At 40.3% G+C, this 14,562-nt stretch overlaps 3 protein-coding genes across 3 annotated transcripts; 1 reads left to right on the top strand and 2 right to left on the bottom strand.

The window, feature by feature from the left end:
• The first annotated feature begins 1,246 nt into the window (after positions 1–1,246).
• On the top strand, positions 1,247–4,197 carry cdc42ep5 (CDC42 effector protein (Rho GTPase binding) 5). Its single transcript, XM_026371877.1, has 2 exons — positions 1,247–1,427; positions 2,275–4,197. Exon 2 carries the CDS (start codon positions 2,277–2,279, stop codon positions 3,225–3,227), a length of 951 nt encoding a protein of 316 aa, XP_026227662.1. The 5' UTR covers positions 1,247–1,427; positions 2,275–2,276; the 3' UTR covers positions 3,228–4,197.
• Positions 4,198–4,610: 413 nt separating this feature from the next.
• Positions 4,611–8,894, bottom strand: grwd1 (glutamate-rich WD repeat containing 1). The gene is made up of 7 exons (XM_026371872.1): positions 8,614–8,894; positions 8,406–8,523; positions 7,382–7,541; positions 7,087–7,297; positions 6,260–6,405; positions 5,603–5,794; positions 4,611–5,190 (listed from the first exon to the last, which is right to left on the bottom strand). The coding sequence occupies exons 1-7, from the start codon at positions 8,834–8,836 to the stop codon at positions 4,882–4,884; spliced, it is 1,359 nt and encodes a 452-aa protein (XP_026227657.1). The 5' UTR covers positions 8,837–8,894; the 3' UTR covers positions 4,611–4,881.
• A 712-nt stretch (positions 8,895–9,606) lies between these two features.
• On the bottom strand, positions 9,607–13,372 carry zgc:174888 (uncharacterized protein LOC558116 homolog). The gene is made up of 5 exons (XM_026371881.1): positions 12,768–13,372; positions 12,329–12,435; positions 11,808–11,879; positions 11,377–11,523; positions 9,607–11,280 (listed from the first exon to the last, which is right to left on the bottom strand). The coding sequence occupies exons 1-5, from the start codon at positions 12,778–12,780 to the stop codon at positions 10,936–10,938; spliced, it is 684 nt and encodes a 227-aa protein (XP_026227666.1). The 5' UTR covers positions 12,781–13,372; the 3' UTR covers positions 9,607–10,935.
• Positions 13,373–14,562: the final 1,190 nt, after the last annotated feature.

Here is a 14,562-nt window from a genome sequence, read left to right as displayed (position 1 = left end):
AATGTCTTAGCATGAATTCCTCTTGAGGCAACACCTGTGCAAAAATGTAAACATTTACATAGACACATTAGAGCCGCTGCCCTTTAACTGACAGAGTAAAATATGTTATTTTTGTGAACATACATTGATTTCAGGTTTGAGGTTTCAAACAAAATATTGGACTAGCTTTAATTTCCAGTCAATTACTCACAGAGAATGAAATCACCTGTCAGATGAATGAATAGTTAGTTCATTGTTGCCTTGTTGGTTACATCATTGCACAAATATGTTGAGCATTTGTGAAAGGATCTCACAAACAATGACTCACTGCCTGTCACTATGAAGACCTGGGGTTTGGAAATGCTTCTGTTTCCTTAATTAATAGTAGGAAGTTGGACAATATGGGCTCATAAAAAGGGGTCTTTACTCCACTGTTGACCTAAAATCAAGTTGTCCCATCTTTTTTTGAGAGTATTCCTGACTAACTGGATGCGTGAGTGAATTGATGTGGAGTTAATTTGAGGTAATTATTCACAATGACACCCTTCAAAAATATGCTGCCGTCAACAAAGTGGCACATTCAGTAAAAGACAAGTCAACTCCTCAGTTTCAGTGTGAAATTAAAATTAGCCTACACTGATATTACAACAACACTAAGTATTTAAATTGTGAATTAAAGACAATTAATACTGCTGAAGTCCTAACATTTTTTTGCCCCCTAGAAACTCTGGCAACGAGGGAGAAACAGTAAGTTAATCCCTGTGTCAGCTGTATACTGATATTCTGGCCTCCATTGTTGTTTTTGCATTGCACTGGGTGTCTGTTCTCTGTGGATCTTCCAGAGGGTTCTTTCAATTTTATTTCCTGTTAAATAGTCCTCTAGTTTTTTGTTTGTTTGTTTTTTGTCCTTATACAATTTGAGTGTCTAAGGACAGAAGGTGTAAAGTCCACTGCCGTAAATCTGGGATTGATTAGGTTTAATGATTGTTTGTAAGAATTAATTGGATTGTTCAGTTGATTTCTTCACAGTTACAGTTTGATAACTGAGTATTTATAGACACCATTTTTTATTCACACAAATAGTTATTACACACAAACAGGCCTAAATAACAGTCAGCTCTGTGGAAAGTTGTCTGCTGGACTCGTTTCTATTTGACTGTGTCTGGTAAAGTCGACAGCACTTTGATCCAGCTCCCTCTCCAATAACTGTCGCGTCACTTCCTCGCCCCATGCCCATCCCTTTGGAAAAAAAAGAAATTCACACACACACACACTCTCACACACACACACACACTCTCTCTCATACACACACTCACACTCACACAGATAAACGACGGCGAGAAAAAGAGCGAGGGAAAAGTCGAGAGGGAAGTGAAAGCAAAAAGCCAGATGAAAAAAGGTGGATAGTGAGGAGGGAGCCAGCCAAACACCGGATTATCCGCTTTAAAGTAAGTTTTCCGCACTTGTTGAATGTTTTGGTTGCGCGCACTCAGGTACAGTGATTAGTTGACTTTTACCGTGATCCAAAGTCTCTCACTGCTTTATCGGCGAGTGTTGCCTTCACATGCTCTTCGTACAGGTTATAAATCATATATTAAACTAATATAAAAGGGAAATTAATTATTATGGAGCGTCTTGAGGGTCGGGGCTAGGCCTGTAACTTAAACCCCCTCCCCTCCCAGCCCCAGCTCACACACTTGAACAAACAAAGAAAACAATTTCTCAGATATATTTCTACACTTTTGTAGTGTGTGATAAACATATGGAGGTGGCTCAGTGTGAGAGACCTTATCACATATATGGCCTAGTGTAACCATTATTAATCATACTGTTTCATTGTTGGCCCCAACAGGAATAGTTTTGTTATATTGACATCTATGTTTAAATCACAGCTCGGATTATGTTTTTTGTGAAGAAAAGTACAGCCTTGTTTTTGTCTACATACAGTTAAGAGAAAAGTATGTGCTTGTTGCTTGAGAGTGCTTCAAGTACAAGTCTCAGCATGGCCTTCACAAACACACCAGTGCCAAAATGCTCACTGGTTTCCCACAGATTGCACAACATGCTGTCCTGTCTTATCAGCAGACTGACTGGGACTCCTCAGTGTAGTTTTATATGTTTTCTTATACCTGGGTTTGAATCCTCCGTCCGTGTGCCCTTCTGCGTGGACTGCGCCCAGCGACAGCTGGGATTTGCTCCAGTGACCAATGTTGTCTCATTTGCTCAGTGTCTTTCATTCATTTCAGTTTTATCTTATGTAAATGATAACTCACCCCTTTTGCCTCTTTTACACAGTCATGCCGCTTCACAAGTCATCCAGGGCTCCTCGTCTGGACCCTACCATGATCTCTGCCCCACTGGGTGACTTTCGCCACACAATGCACATAGGGAGGGGAGGTGATGCCTTTGGAGACACCTCCTTCCTGTCCACTCTTGGGCCAAGTCCAGCCAGCCCTGAGCTGGGGAGTCCAGGGATCGTGCCAGCCGCTGAACCTGAACCTCAGGTGGCGATCAACCACAGAGATCTTCATGCTGATGCCCCAGGAAGCCGCCAGAACAGTGAGCTTCATCACTCAGAGTCAGTGTCTTCATTGACCCTGGACCTGGACCTGGACCTGGATCTGGGTCCGTCTATGCTGGGAGATGTATTAGGGGTGATGGATGGTTTGGGGCTTGACTCTAATGAGGATGACGTGTTCAGTACCAAAAATGATAAATCCACAGTGGAAACAAAGCAAGGAAAAGGAGCTATGGAAATGTCTGTGAGCAAGCAGAATGAGTTTAATGGGAAGAACTTTGTTGGTTTGGATGAAAACCAGGTTTCAGATAACAGGATACCAGATGAGAATGGGATCAAGCCGAGGGGGCTAAAAGTAAGATTCAGTGACAAACGAGAGGAGATAATTCGCCAGGCGTCTGAAGAGGAGGAGGGTCAAGGTTTTGACCTCCAGGATGAGAATCAGCAGGTGTATCACAGTCCAACGAGGGGTGAGAGTGAGAGGGGCAAGAGCCGCGTAGGTGGAGGTGAAACTGAGTTCTCCAATCACAAAGCAGATTTTCCACCTAGTCCTGCTTCTTCACATAGCTCAGAATATGAAGGAGTCACCCCCCTAGACCGGAGGAGGGTTGACAGCTGCCACTCAGGGACTGATTCAGAGGAGGAGGAGGAAGAAGAGGAAGAGGAGGAGGAGGAAGCTGGACAAGGCTACACATTTGAAGACGAGTTTGACGATGAAATTGGTCTATAGGGTGTCGATATGGTTTCTCATGAAAACTTATCTTTGCTGTCAAGTAAAAAAGTATACTGTATTTTCCTTAACTCATCACTTCAGCATCATTTGAATGGGACTAAACAAGAATATAACTGAATGCAAACTGGATTTACAAGACTCAGTTACTGGTATACAGTTAGGATGACGTTGCTCAACTGGAAAAGACATTTTATGTTTTGTCTACAAGGGTAATGGATCTGCTAGAGACTGAATGCTGATCAGAGAAAATGCCGTTTAGGTTTTTACAGTGAAAGGTTTTTAGCACTTTGAGTTACTTCATTCACCTGGAAGGTTTGCTATCAGACTGTTTGGTTCAGTCTAAATGAATGATGCTTGCATTGTTATGTCTTTTTAAATGTCTTATATATATATACCATCTATAACACACACAACATGTGTTGTGTTTAATCAGCTTTATGTGCCTTAAAGGGAGCTGTTTGCTTACATTATTGTATTCTGTGCTGTATCTCATATTGCATGTTTATTACAATTGCTGTTTTTGTTTTTAAGCTTTACAAAGAAAACATCCACAGATACGTTGTCAGAAAACAAAGTTAACCTGTGTATAGCTGATTACTGTGAATTTGGCACATTCCTAATCTGACAATGTTTCTCTGGTTCAGACCAAATCATATCTGTGTGCAGTTATTTTGCATGTTTTCAAATCTTGGGTCTGTGGGGGTGGACTGATACTAATATGCAAAGACAATCATGGGATTTAATGGTCACATTGTAATTCACAACCAGCACTGTATTTTTGTACATGCCTTTTTTTTTGGTTGTATAATGCTTTAAAAAAAAAAAAGTCTTTTATTTCATCATGCTGTAACTGGGAGAGATCAGTATGATCATCTGTTGAAAATGCTGGTTGAAACACTTTAACATGTGATTTGATAAGGATTACAGTGAAAACAATAAAACTGTTATTGGGATTTTAAAATAATCACCAACCTTGGCTTTTTTCTTTGGATTTGTTTCTAGGGCAAAATCAGAACAAAAAGGAACATTATTCACTGTTCAGAGCGAATTTGAAGATCTCAAGACTGAAGCTGTTTCCAAAATCAAATATGGTGCATTATAATAACTTTTTATTTATATTCCTTGCTAACACAATGCAGCCTGTGTCCATCAAAAATCCTCCTTTTATGAAAGTTATGTTCAGATTTAACTTTTTGGCCATACATTATACAGAAAGACATTTTTTATTTATTATTACTACATAATTAGCAGCAGACTTTTATATATAGTTATTTCTTATGTAAAGTAATTATTTATTTTCTGTCTGTATAACTAAACTATGAGAGGAACTATTTAAATAAATGTTTATTATATAAACAAATCCAGGCAAAGAAAACAGAACAGTTTTTTAAACATTTTATTTGAAGCTTGCAGGAATGACTGCCTAGTTAACGCATCTGTAAAACATACAGACTGAAACTAACAGTAAAGGTAATGACACCATATGGTGCCTATGCAGACCATTAAATGTCAAAAATAAGAATTATTACTTACACGGCTGAGTTATGTACATTATTACAAACTGCTTAATGAAGAAAGTTGAGATTTGTTTACCACTCACATCAATGTAAACACACACACACACACACACACACACACGCACTTTCTCTCTCTACACAGATATTGTCCTGAACAAGTTGAATCCTGACAGAGCTGTGGAGATCATCACACCAGGCATCTGTGGGTGCCAGTGAATCTCCTTAATCTCTGACTGACCCTGGTGCAGGAACAGAAGTTGAGAGGGTAAGTCCTGCACCCCCTCCACCCTGGCACCCACATCACTTGACTCCACAGAAAGATCCCACTGGCTGATGACGTCGTCTGCTCCAGAGGCAGCGAACACACTCGAGTCCGTGGGGTTCCACTCCACGGACGTGATGGGTGCGCTGTGCTGCTTGAAATTCGCTACAGGCCGCCCAGTCTGCAGGTACAGGTGAAACAAGAAAGGTGCGGTGTGAGAGATCACAAACAAATAAGACAAAAAATAACACTAGTTTATAAATGTGTGTTTTTTCTGTTTTGTTTTGCTATCGTAAATGGAGTAAATTCTTGTATTGGGAGGAAGGTGACACCTACAGTAATCACGGATTATTGCGTCACAGACAGACGATGCAGTAAACATTAGTAGTTAGGTGAGGTTGTTAAACTGAGAAGGTGTGAGATCATCTGATGGTGTAATAGTACAAGCCCTGAGCACTTTATTGTGTTGACACACAATGACCAAACAATAAGATCTTTACTTTGTGTCACTGCTGTATAGCTGTCAGCTGAATGTTTTTCCATGAGTTGAATGATTACATCATTACTAAATGATTTTTTTTTTTTTTTTTTACCTTAAACTGTCGCAGGTCCCATACTTTCAGAAGCCCATCATCTCCTCCTGACAGCAGGAATGGTTCAGTCCTGTTCCAGCTGATCACATTGACGTCTGACGTATGAGCTTCGTTGGCAGAGAGCATTGAATTGGGTGGTGCACGGATGTCCCAGATACGAATAGACTGGTCCACGGAGCAAGATGCAAAAACCTGGGACACGAGAGAAAAGCCAGATAAACTTTGACACTACCGGGCATTTACAGAAACAGGTCTATTGGACCTCCCAAATAATGGGATTCACAGTATTTTTTATAGGCATCAATTTGCATGTGCAAATACTAAGAACTAGTTTGGTGACTTCTTAACAATACATAGCATAGTTTAATAACATATTGATAGCTCATAGCAACAGGAGGTGTTTTTAAAGTCAACATGCCAACGATTAACTGTACCTGGCTAACCACACCACACCACACCTGTAAAGATGTCTCTGCAATGTCTTAACTGTTTAGGTGAGAATATGTAGCACGCATGTTTATTGCTTAGCATGTAGGAAAACCACACAAACACACAGTGGTTTTACTCAGCCCAACTGGGCCCTGTGGAATTTTGGTGAGGTGACAGTTCTGACCACTGATTACTAGCTACTGACCATTATTATATCTACAAACGTACTGTTGCTTCAGTAGGCGACCACTGCAGATCCTCCACAGATTTGCTGTGGGAGCTGAAAGGTCGTTGGTCAATCTGCCATGAAGTTCCTCCTTCCTGTGGCTCCCACACATGGATATTCTTTCTGCAGTCTCCAGTGACAAGGCGACCTGTTAATAACAGTAAACCATTTGTGTCATATGAAGACTTCTGTACTTTGGAATAAAAAAATATTGTTTATCTTGTATTTATAACAATATCAACTGCTCAAAATTATGTCTCCTTTTTTCTCTATGATGCCTGTTGTCTGTGTGATCAAAGGTATAAACCTGCAGATCACATTTCTTTAAGTTGTTTCCGCATGTACGTGCTTGTATGTGCATGTCTTCAAGTTTTAAGGTGAGCTCCATGAAAACTTTCTGTTAGGTGTCAAACTCTTCACATGCATATATAAGTTTTCTGTAAGCAGGCTAACAATTAAATCTGGTCAGAGGAATGTATAAAATATATTCATTGATGTAGATCTAAATGTTTTTACATCCCAAACCTGACAGCTGTCTCCCAAAAAAGATGTAATTTATAATCGAGAAAAAATAAGGAAGATGACGTAGAAATAAGGAAAAGGACAATATAATTTAGTTGTTGCTGCCTTTAAAATGTTACAGTTTGGCAATTTAGACCTCTGATGTTGGGGTGAGCTGAGTTCAGACTTAAGTCACTCTCAGATTCAGTAAACAGGGCGGAGTCTGGAGCCATATTTATAGTTACAGTACAAAACAAGTGACAACAAGACACAAGGAAGTTTGAAACTTGTTTTTTGTCTGCAAAATACTTTTCCTTTTACTACTTACCAGGTACTGTAGGTGACCAATCAATTGCAAACCCTTCAATCATGTGTCCTGAGAAAGTGAAGAGCGGTGTAGCTTCCTTCTCCTGTTTGACGAAAGCTGCCATAGCAGCAGAACTGTGGACGGCCTCCAGTTGAGGTTGGAGATCAAATATTTCTACCTGTCCCTTTTCAGACCAGACAGCAGCCAGTGACTGGTCTCCTCGCTGTGTCACCTGGAAACGAGGAAACAAAATCAGCTACTGGGAATAACAGGAAAAATAAAGTCCAAGTTACAATTTACATAAATGTCAACATACTCTGAGTCTGTTGATTCCTCCATAGTGAGGCATCATGGCCAGTTCCATCTGTGGCTTCTTATCTTCATCCTCCTCCTCGTCATCACTTTCATCACTGCTTTCTTCCTCCTCTTTTTCTTTCTCTGTTCCATGAAGGTTGTACATCCGCATGACGAGAAGTCTGCAAGAAGGTAAGAGGATTCATTTAAAAAGATGTAGACGGTGTACCTGACACTGTCATTAAATCATTTCAGGTTGGTGCACTTAGCTTGTTCGCTTGTTTTATTAAAACCATATTTTGGTTGTGTTACTGAGTGTAGAATAATTGAAAAGAACAGCAATTTTATCCATTTGAAATTAAATCTACAACATTTGCAGATCCACACAGGTGTCTTCACCTAATATGGCCACTGCACAGCAGCTCAAAGCAATAACTGATTTGGTGCATTGTAACTTTGTGTTTACAACCTATAGTCTATGGTTGTTATGTCTATTTATGATTAAGAATTTAGAGCACTTAATAATAATTTAAAGTGTTTAAAAGCCAATAGCCAGTGCTCATTAATCAGTCATGCAACCATTTTGATGACATAAATGCTCACAAGTCGTTAAAGTGACATGAAAGTGATGCTTATAGCTCTAAAATATTAATTATTATTACATGTTACTGGGACACACATTGGCCTTCTTCACATTTAAATGTAAATAAAGTTTTATTCTGTATAGTATAAAACTTAATTAAGTTTTATAGGAAGGAAGGAAAAACACTTCATTACAGGTAGTTTATTGAGGTGGAAATTATATTTATTGCTATTTTTTGATCGTTTATAACTATTCTGTCATTTCATGACTGAACTTCTGTCACTCAACTAATGAAGTTATTGTTTTAGCTCAACGTGTATCTATTGCTGATTAGTTTATTGGACACCAAAACATACATTATAAGTAATTTACCAGCTGTTGGTTTGTTTAGCATAAAATAGTAACATAACAAAAGTTATAATTAATGCCACGTTTCTGTGTCTGTGTGAAAGTCTGAGCCGACCTGTTGCTCAGGGCTGTGTCCGCCTGTGTGCCCGCACAGAGCAGCATGGACAGAGGAGCCTGCTCCCTCCCGTCTCCATCTCCATCCCTCAGGATGTCGAAGCTCAGACATGGAGCACCTGAACATCAACAACAGGGACACACACAGTTCAACCTACAGGCCGGTACTGACTGACGTTAACAGATGATCAAATCCATGTTGAACTCGCCTGTTTGACACTCGTGGTACATGCGGTACGCAGATCGGTCCATCTCCAGCTCCTCTCCCGGCTGGAGCGGCTCGATCCCGGGGACATAGACTTTCTTCTCCCCTCCCTCGCCCGCTCCTTCCTCCTCCATCTCTTCCCTATCGTCATCGTCGCTTCCAGCTTCGTCCATCTCCTCCATCTCGCCACCTTCCTCGGCAAACGTGTCTTCATCGGGCGCAGACATCTTAGCGGAGGCAGAGGTTGCTTACTTCCGGTATGGAGGACGGCCACGTGGTTTAAACACCCTGTCCTGTCACTCCTCCCATGCTGTCTCACTCTCTCCCCTCTCTCCCCTCTCTCCCTGCTCGCTCCCCCCTGTCACTCCCCTCGTTTACGGGAATTCAGCTGGTCTCTTTGGCGCCCGGCTCCACGCTGCCAGGAAAGATCAGACTTACTAATGTGTGTCCCTAAAACTACTACACCTCAATCGACCTATTCATTCCTGGTATTTGGACTTTGTATCATCAGAGTGGAAGTGATGTGCAGGGTCGTCTCCCCCTCCTCTAGAGAAAAACTTGGTTAAGAAATCAGATGAGTCATTCCACATGTAGGGTTATTCATGCACTGACCTGGGACATGATCTCCCACATATCCTGAGTAAGTTGAGCTTATTGCATTTATTTCCTGTAGATAAAATGTGTAACACCTGCAGCAGCACAGCCTGGTACTGACAGTGGTAGGGTCATTAGCCCCAGTACCACTGATGGGAAACAAGAATTTGGCAGCACCCTCACAGCCACTGAAAACACTGAAGAGTTTTCCTGTAAACAGTTTGAGGGAATTGGCATTATCCACAAGAAAATACTGCCCAAATGTCCGTCCAAAGAACAGCACTGGAGCCTTTTGCCTAATTTTGGTCTTATATTTCATAATTTATCCCAAACTCTGTGTTCCAGCACCATGATGACCTAACTGTTTGTAATTTAAATTCACATTGCATTACGTTTGTCCCATCCTTCCAATTTATGACATAAAATCCGAGGGAAAAATGGTTCATGAAAATGTGAGGCACAAGCCAAGAATCTGTTCCCAAATGGCTAATGCAGCATATCTGTGCATTTTAGCGATTATGAAACTATAAGGTGGGTCCTGAAAGGGCAGGGGCACACGCTAAATGTGTGGGTGTGTACAAGCAGGGGCAAGAACCAAACAGTGCACTTTTATTTCTGGTGCAGATCCAAGAATCGGAACAGGGCTTGGCTTCGATGCCGAGTGAAATCCTCCCTCATCTGCAACTCGTCTCTCAGCTTCATCAGAATTACAAAATAGTTGCTAAAGATTTCTCCTTCGAGCCGAGAGCTCGCATGAATGTGGACATATACACTTTATAATCTGTTTCTGCAGAATGCACAAAAATGTGAATAGCTGTGCTTTATACTGGTAAACAGTAGACGACATACCGTACTCTTATTTTACGAGAGCAAAAATAGCAAGTAGAAGTCAAAGTATACAAACTGTGCTTGTAAATTGTACCAAAATATTCAAGGTAAAAGCACCATATTATTTAGAATATTGGTAATATATGGGCATTTATCTATTGTAGCTGTCAGAGTGGATGATAACAAATTAATAAACCTTTAAGTCACAGAATTTCTAACAATGCTTCACAGTTTGACATGTAAAATGTTAATTTATAAAGTAACCAGTAATGTAATGGTGTAAGAAGTATATTTCCATCTGTACAGTAGTTGTGTAGAAGTAGAAAGTGGCATAAAATAGAAACACTCAAGAAAATGTATGCATTCAGTGCTTGAGTAAATGTACTTTTCATTTTTCATCACTGTTAATAAACAGAAAATGCCATAATAATAAATACACTGTATCTCAAAATGTTCGGGATATTAAATCCCAAGAAGTTAAACCTACTAACAATCCATATATCTAAATGTTTTTAATTTACATTTATATAAAAAAAATGTACCATAGATTGTAATATCTTACATAACATTCAATGTAAACTCTGACAAATTCCACATCAACAGACGAGGCTGTGCATTGGCTTGTTCAGCTTTATGTCTTGTTAGCATAGCTGGCTGGAGTCTGCTCTAGAGAGGTTGACTATATGTTTACATATTTGTAATACTGACAGTTACGGAGCTCTTTTGGACAGTGATCATAGCTGTTTGGACATTAAATGCAACCTGTGCATATAACTTCATATTAACAAAGCCTACTACACAAACACATTAAACACAAACATACGAGTATCTGAAACCATCATTCATTTCCAAGAAATGTCTTGCATTTTTTGTGCATCGTCATCATAAAGATAATTTTAAGCAACTATGGCAGCCACCAGTAGAGTCTAAATATCAAGGGGCTCCAGACAAACGCAGAATATGATAGATTTTCACCACCGGACGATGGCTGTGCCGTGTCTATCATCATGCCAACGTGTTTCTCTTCCAAAATGTGGATTGCTCGGGTTGTCAAGAGCCTGGCCCTCGATGGACTGTAGTCCTTCCTCTGAACAGATGGAGGCAAAGTGGGCAAGGTGCAAGTTTTAATAACAGGTAAACACCCAACATTGAGCCACTGAGCGAAAAGTTCTGACGTTAGCTTGAGCAGTTCCTCTGGAGAGGTGGATAAAGTGGGGAGATGGGCCAAGTCTGTCTCTTCCTGGAACCTCTATGGCAAATAAATAAAGAGAAAGTTAAAATTTGAAATAGAAGTAAAAAAAAAAGGCTTTTACACAAATTCAAACACTGAGATTAATGCACACACCTCTGTGTTTTGGTTCTTTCGAATAATTTTATCCAGTGTCTGCTTCAGATCGAGGATTAAAGAATAATTCAAGTGCTCATCCCAGAGGTTTCTGAGAAGCACATGCCAGGAGTCCAGGAGGACTACTGCAGCAGGGAACACACAACACTGCAGGGAGAGGCACAACAACAACCCCACAATTAGGTTTAGCAGCAAAACACATGCGACAAATCACCACAAAATCCACATCAATCGCCAAATTACAAACAAGACTCCAGGATATGTTATGCAACTCTCTTTTGCATAACGAGAATTTACGGTTGTTCTGTTAAATGAATAACATTGTCTTTCAGAAGGCATGTATTGGTTAAAACCGGACAAGTTAAACATATACAGCCCCTTTATGGCACATCAAAGCTCACTTCTCCATCTTTATCTGATAAGCAACTCACCGGATCAGTGTCACAGAGCATGTTTTTGTCATAGTGGTGCTGAACATAGTAATTTTTAGGAAATACTGTCCGCTGCAAAGAAACAAAAATAAAAAAAGGAACAGGTAAATATGCAAATAGATTAGAAGATTAGATTAGAAGAAGTAATGGTATAATTACTACTTTACTAACTGATATAAAAACAGCTGAAGTAGAGGTACAGTACAAGGGGGTAAAACTACACATTTGATCCTTTTTACATTGTAGAGCTACGCAGCTGTTTGTCATCTGATAACTTTGCAGGTTATCTGAAAATGAAACTGGTCATTCGGACTCCTTTGAGAGAGCTTCACCTTTGACCATCTTGTTACACCAACTAACTGAACACATCAATTAGAGCTCATTGCATTTTCTTAAAGGACAGCTAAAACTAACAAAAAATTATAAGAAGGTGATAACAATAGACACTATGCCTACAGAGAGGAGGCTCTACAGTGTAAAAACTTCAATAAAATGAGCAAAGTCAAATGTTTTTCACTTACAAATCCAGTAGGATTAGAGTCGATAGTCACTTTTATGTTTTTCACACCTTCCCAGTCAAAGCCACATCCACCACATTGGACAGTCAAGAATGATAGTAACAGCAAACCTATTTGAGACATGAGTATAAAGGAAAGACACAGAACGCATTCAAATAATTGCTGGAAACTTTCTGTGGTTTGTAGCTTGTTCAAACGCAACATACCTATGAAGAAACCTTACATCATTTCCTGTGTCAATTAGCTTTTTCTGCAGAAAATAACACAACACATGGGCTGTTGTTGCAACAGCTCTAAATAGGTAAATGTTATTCCAACAACACACGACGCAGCCGTTTAATTGTCTGATTGAACTTCATCACAAATTAACACTTTCTAATATTCCATTATTTACCTAAACAGCCTTAGAAGAAAGTCTTAACATGCATTTATGATTTCTTACCTGACAGTGACATCCTTTTATCTTTCTAAGAATGGGCACTTCTCCATTTCTCTTGTTGACGGCAATCACTCCGCAGACGAGGTTCTGTGTCAGCCTGTGAACAGCAAAGTTTCCTCCCCTGTGGTTTCTAGAGGTCCTTTGACACAGGGTACGTAGCTGTGTCTTCTCCCTCACAGCTTGATGTTTAGTCTTCTTGCTGACATCCCTTTTAAATTCCTTCCTTTTGAGTTCCTTTGGTACTTTCCGAAAAATGCCAGATTTATCCTCTTACACCATCCTGCTCTCTCACTTTGGATTTTCCCACTTAAGCCTGAGTGGCTGTAGCTTTTCCCTATCTAAGCTTTTGTTTGTTTTTTCCTCTTTTTACTATGTCTTTTTCCCTTCTCTTTCTCCCTTTCACTACTGACCTAGAATCTTCCTAAACAAGCTAATTTGAATCACTCCCCTTTCCCTGGTTAATGGATAAAGCGGCAGAGACACTGGCCTCCTCGATCTCTCCCTCTGGCCACTCTCTGTATCCTCACTCACTCTGCTCAAAGTGAAAGTGCTCCGCTGGATGGCTTGTCTGCTCGCTTTAAGTCTGCCCCTCCCACTTCAAACACGTTTTACCTCACTCACTGACCCGGCTCCCTCCCCCCTGTCTGATCCCCACATTCTCTGACACCCACTCTCTTACCCCCATCCTCCCACTACAGACCAGACCCTATGAGGCTTAGTCATGCTGTTGGAACGTATGTTTTTCATTTGGACTCACCCCCACACCACTGTGCCTGTGGATCCACTGGTCTTCATCCCTCTAGTGTCTAGTGCAATGTCATTCTGTTTAATCATCACATGATACGTTTTTTTTCTTTTTTTTCTTTTAAATAAATCAAGAATCACATTCCTTAAGCCCTGACAAAAGGCTTGCAACACAGCATTGCCAGAACCTGCAAGTCATTCCATGTCTGACAGCTTTCTTTAGTCATTACTATTGAAATCAGCTCCACTGTGGTGCAACGTCTAATACTGTGCACGGCTGTCATCACCCTGTGTGTAATATATTGTCCTGTCGCCTCAGGTCATGTGAAGCATCATGTTATTTTGGATTTTAGATAGGTGTCAGGAGAGGATTTAATGACTAATTAAAGGAAGGAAGTACATGGATGATGTTTGTTTCAAAGAGTAATTATTTGTCTTCCTTCCTATGTGTGCTGAAGTCAAAGGAAGCAAGTTACTGAAGCTCCATCTTTGCTGAGGGGAACAAGGAAACTGGAGAACTGCAGCCTCACTGCAAAAAATGCATTAACACTCCCAGAGGCATCATCAACTCTAAACCTCTTCACCTATAGTACATGTTTTAATGATGAGCATAAATATGCAGCCATTGTGCCGTCTTCCTTGTTCATATATGGCTTGCAAAACGAGCAAGTAAATATGTAAGCAATTTGTGGAGCTGCTGCAAACTATGTTTGTGCTTTTATTGGCGAAAATGGAATCCAGATTTGAGAATGATGAAAAAATCTAACTATTAGGCAACACTACTACATTAACTAGTCTGCAGAGTGCATTCCTAGAGTAAAGCCTAATATTTACCAACTAAATACTACTGCATAGATAGGAGCCAAAAATTCTGCCCCCCATCCGGTTTAAATAAAGTCAGTATGTTGTTGATTTTTATTGACTTAAGTCTGCAAGCTCCAGCAAAGAGACAGGCTCAAATAACTCTGGCATGGAAAGAAGCACAGTCCTTTAGTGGATAATTGTGTGACTGGCTCATTAAGAAGCCAAAATCTGCTGATGTGGTCGACCGCAC

Source organism: Anabas testudineus, chromosome 16, assembly GCF_900324465.2.
Source record: "Anabas testudineus chromosome 16, fAnaTes1.2, whole genome shotgun sequence".
Lineage (NCBI taxonomy): Eukaryota > Metazoa > Chordata > Actinopteri > Anabantiformes > Anabantidae > Anabas > Anabas testudineus.
Note: the sequence above shows the minus strand (reverse complement) of the source record. Positions and strands in the feature narration are given on the sequence as shown.

What these genes read in the sequence shown, in the direction of transcription:
- cdc42ep5 (XM_026371877.1), top strand. Translation starts at nt 2,277, where the DNA reads ATGCCGCTTCACAAGTCATCCAGGGCTCCTCGTCTGGACCCTACCATG.
- grwd1 (XM_026371872.1), bottom strand. Translation starts at nt 8,836, where the DNA reads ATGTCTGCGCCCGATGAAGACACGTTTGCCGAGGAAGGTGGCGAGATG. An exon ending in GTACCACGAGTGTCAAACAG is followed by an intron (nt 8,524 to 8,613) that starts GCGAGTTCAACA and finishes GTTGATGTTCAG; the next exon opens with GTGCTCCATGTCTGAGCTTC. An exon ending in GGTCGCCTACTGAAGCAACA is followed by an intron (nt 5,795 to 6,259) that starts GTACGTTTGTAG and finishes CTCGTGTCCCAG; the next exon opens with GTTTTTGCATCTTGCTCCGT.
- zgc:174888 (XM_026371881.1), bottom strand. An exon ending in TGCTCTGTGACACTGATCCG is followed by an intron (nt 11,524 to 11,807) that starts GTGAGTTGCTTA and finishes CTCTCCCTGCAG; the next exon opens with TGTTGTGTGTTCCCTGCTGC. An exon ending in GAAAGAACCAAAACACAGAG is followed by an intron (nt 11,281 to 11,376) that starts GTGTGTGCATTA and finishes TATTTGCCATAG; the next exon opens with AGGTTCCAGGAAGAGACAGA.